Source organism: Aplysia californica, unplaced genomic scaffold (genome assembly GCF_000002075.1).
Source record: "Aplysia californica isolate F4 #8 unplaced genomic scaffold, AplCal3.0 scaffold00181, whole genome shotgun sequence".
NCBI classification, from domain to species: Eukaryota; Metazoa; Mollusca; class Gastropoda; order Aplysiida; family Aplysiidae; genus Aplysia; species Aplysia californica.
In genome coordinates, this window is record NW_004797451.1 from 472,084 (window position 1) to 472,865 (window position 782).

Sequence of the window (782 nt, forward strand, 5' to 3'; positions counted from 1 at the left end):
ATTGAGAGAGGGGGGGGGGGGGGCGGGTATGGGGTCACATCTAACGTTACAATTTTACCCCACGTTTTTTTAAGGCTCTTAATTTACTCAATAAAAGTCACACATATAGGCCTACACTTGATACGATAATATTAATATTATGATGGTGTCTCTATTCATTGCTTCCCATCCATTTTTTTTTTCATACCCAGACAACAAAACAAGACAAAAAACAATAGCAAGCATCACTATAGCCCCCTGTTTTGACCGATTTTACTAGGCTTATCATAGCTATTATATTTCTGGTTACATCGTCCTCATCTATAAGCCTACAGAAACTAAAACACTTCATACAATCTCTTTTTCCTACAGAAACGTTGAATGAGTTTAAAACATTCGTGCTGGAGGACAGCGAGATCCAGCAAAAGATTGCAACCCTGAAGGAAGAGGTTCAGACCTTTGCCAAAACGTTCTCCATGCCGGGGTTCACAGACTGGTGAGTCACAGTCACACACGACGACGGGACGGCATCGGACGAACCTTGGGGGAAAAGTAAAGGAGAACTCCACCACCCATGTCTACACGACTAAACCCTGCGTCACGGCGATTATACCCTGCATGCAGCATGACGACGGCATTGAACGAATCGGGGGAAAATGTAAAATAGAACTCCACCATCAATGTCTACACGCATCACGGCGATTAATTAAACCCTCAGAAGATATAGCTGCAAGCCCGAGGATGGTATATGTGAGGCAGCGTGGTGGAATCAGGCTCTCGTCAAAATAATCAAAGAGAAGAAA

The 782-nt window shown here is 43.6% G+C and overlaps 1 protein-coding gene across 1 annotated transcript in view; it reads left to right on the forward strand.

Annotated features, from left to right (window-relative positions):
* The window catches only part of LOC101851498 (serine hydroxymethyltransferase, mitochondrial), a 13,546-nt gene extending 12,764 nt beyond the window's left edge, over positions 1–782 (forward strand). The window contains exon 10 of the mRNA XM_035969776.1: positions 352–782. Coding sequence (XP_035825669.1) covers positions 352–479 — 128 coding nt within the window. The 3' untranslated portion in view covers positions 480–782. The remainder of the gene's footprint in view (positions 1–351) is intronic.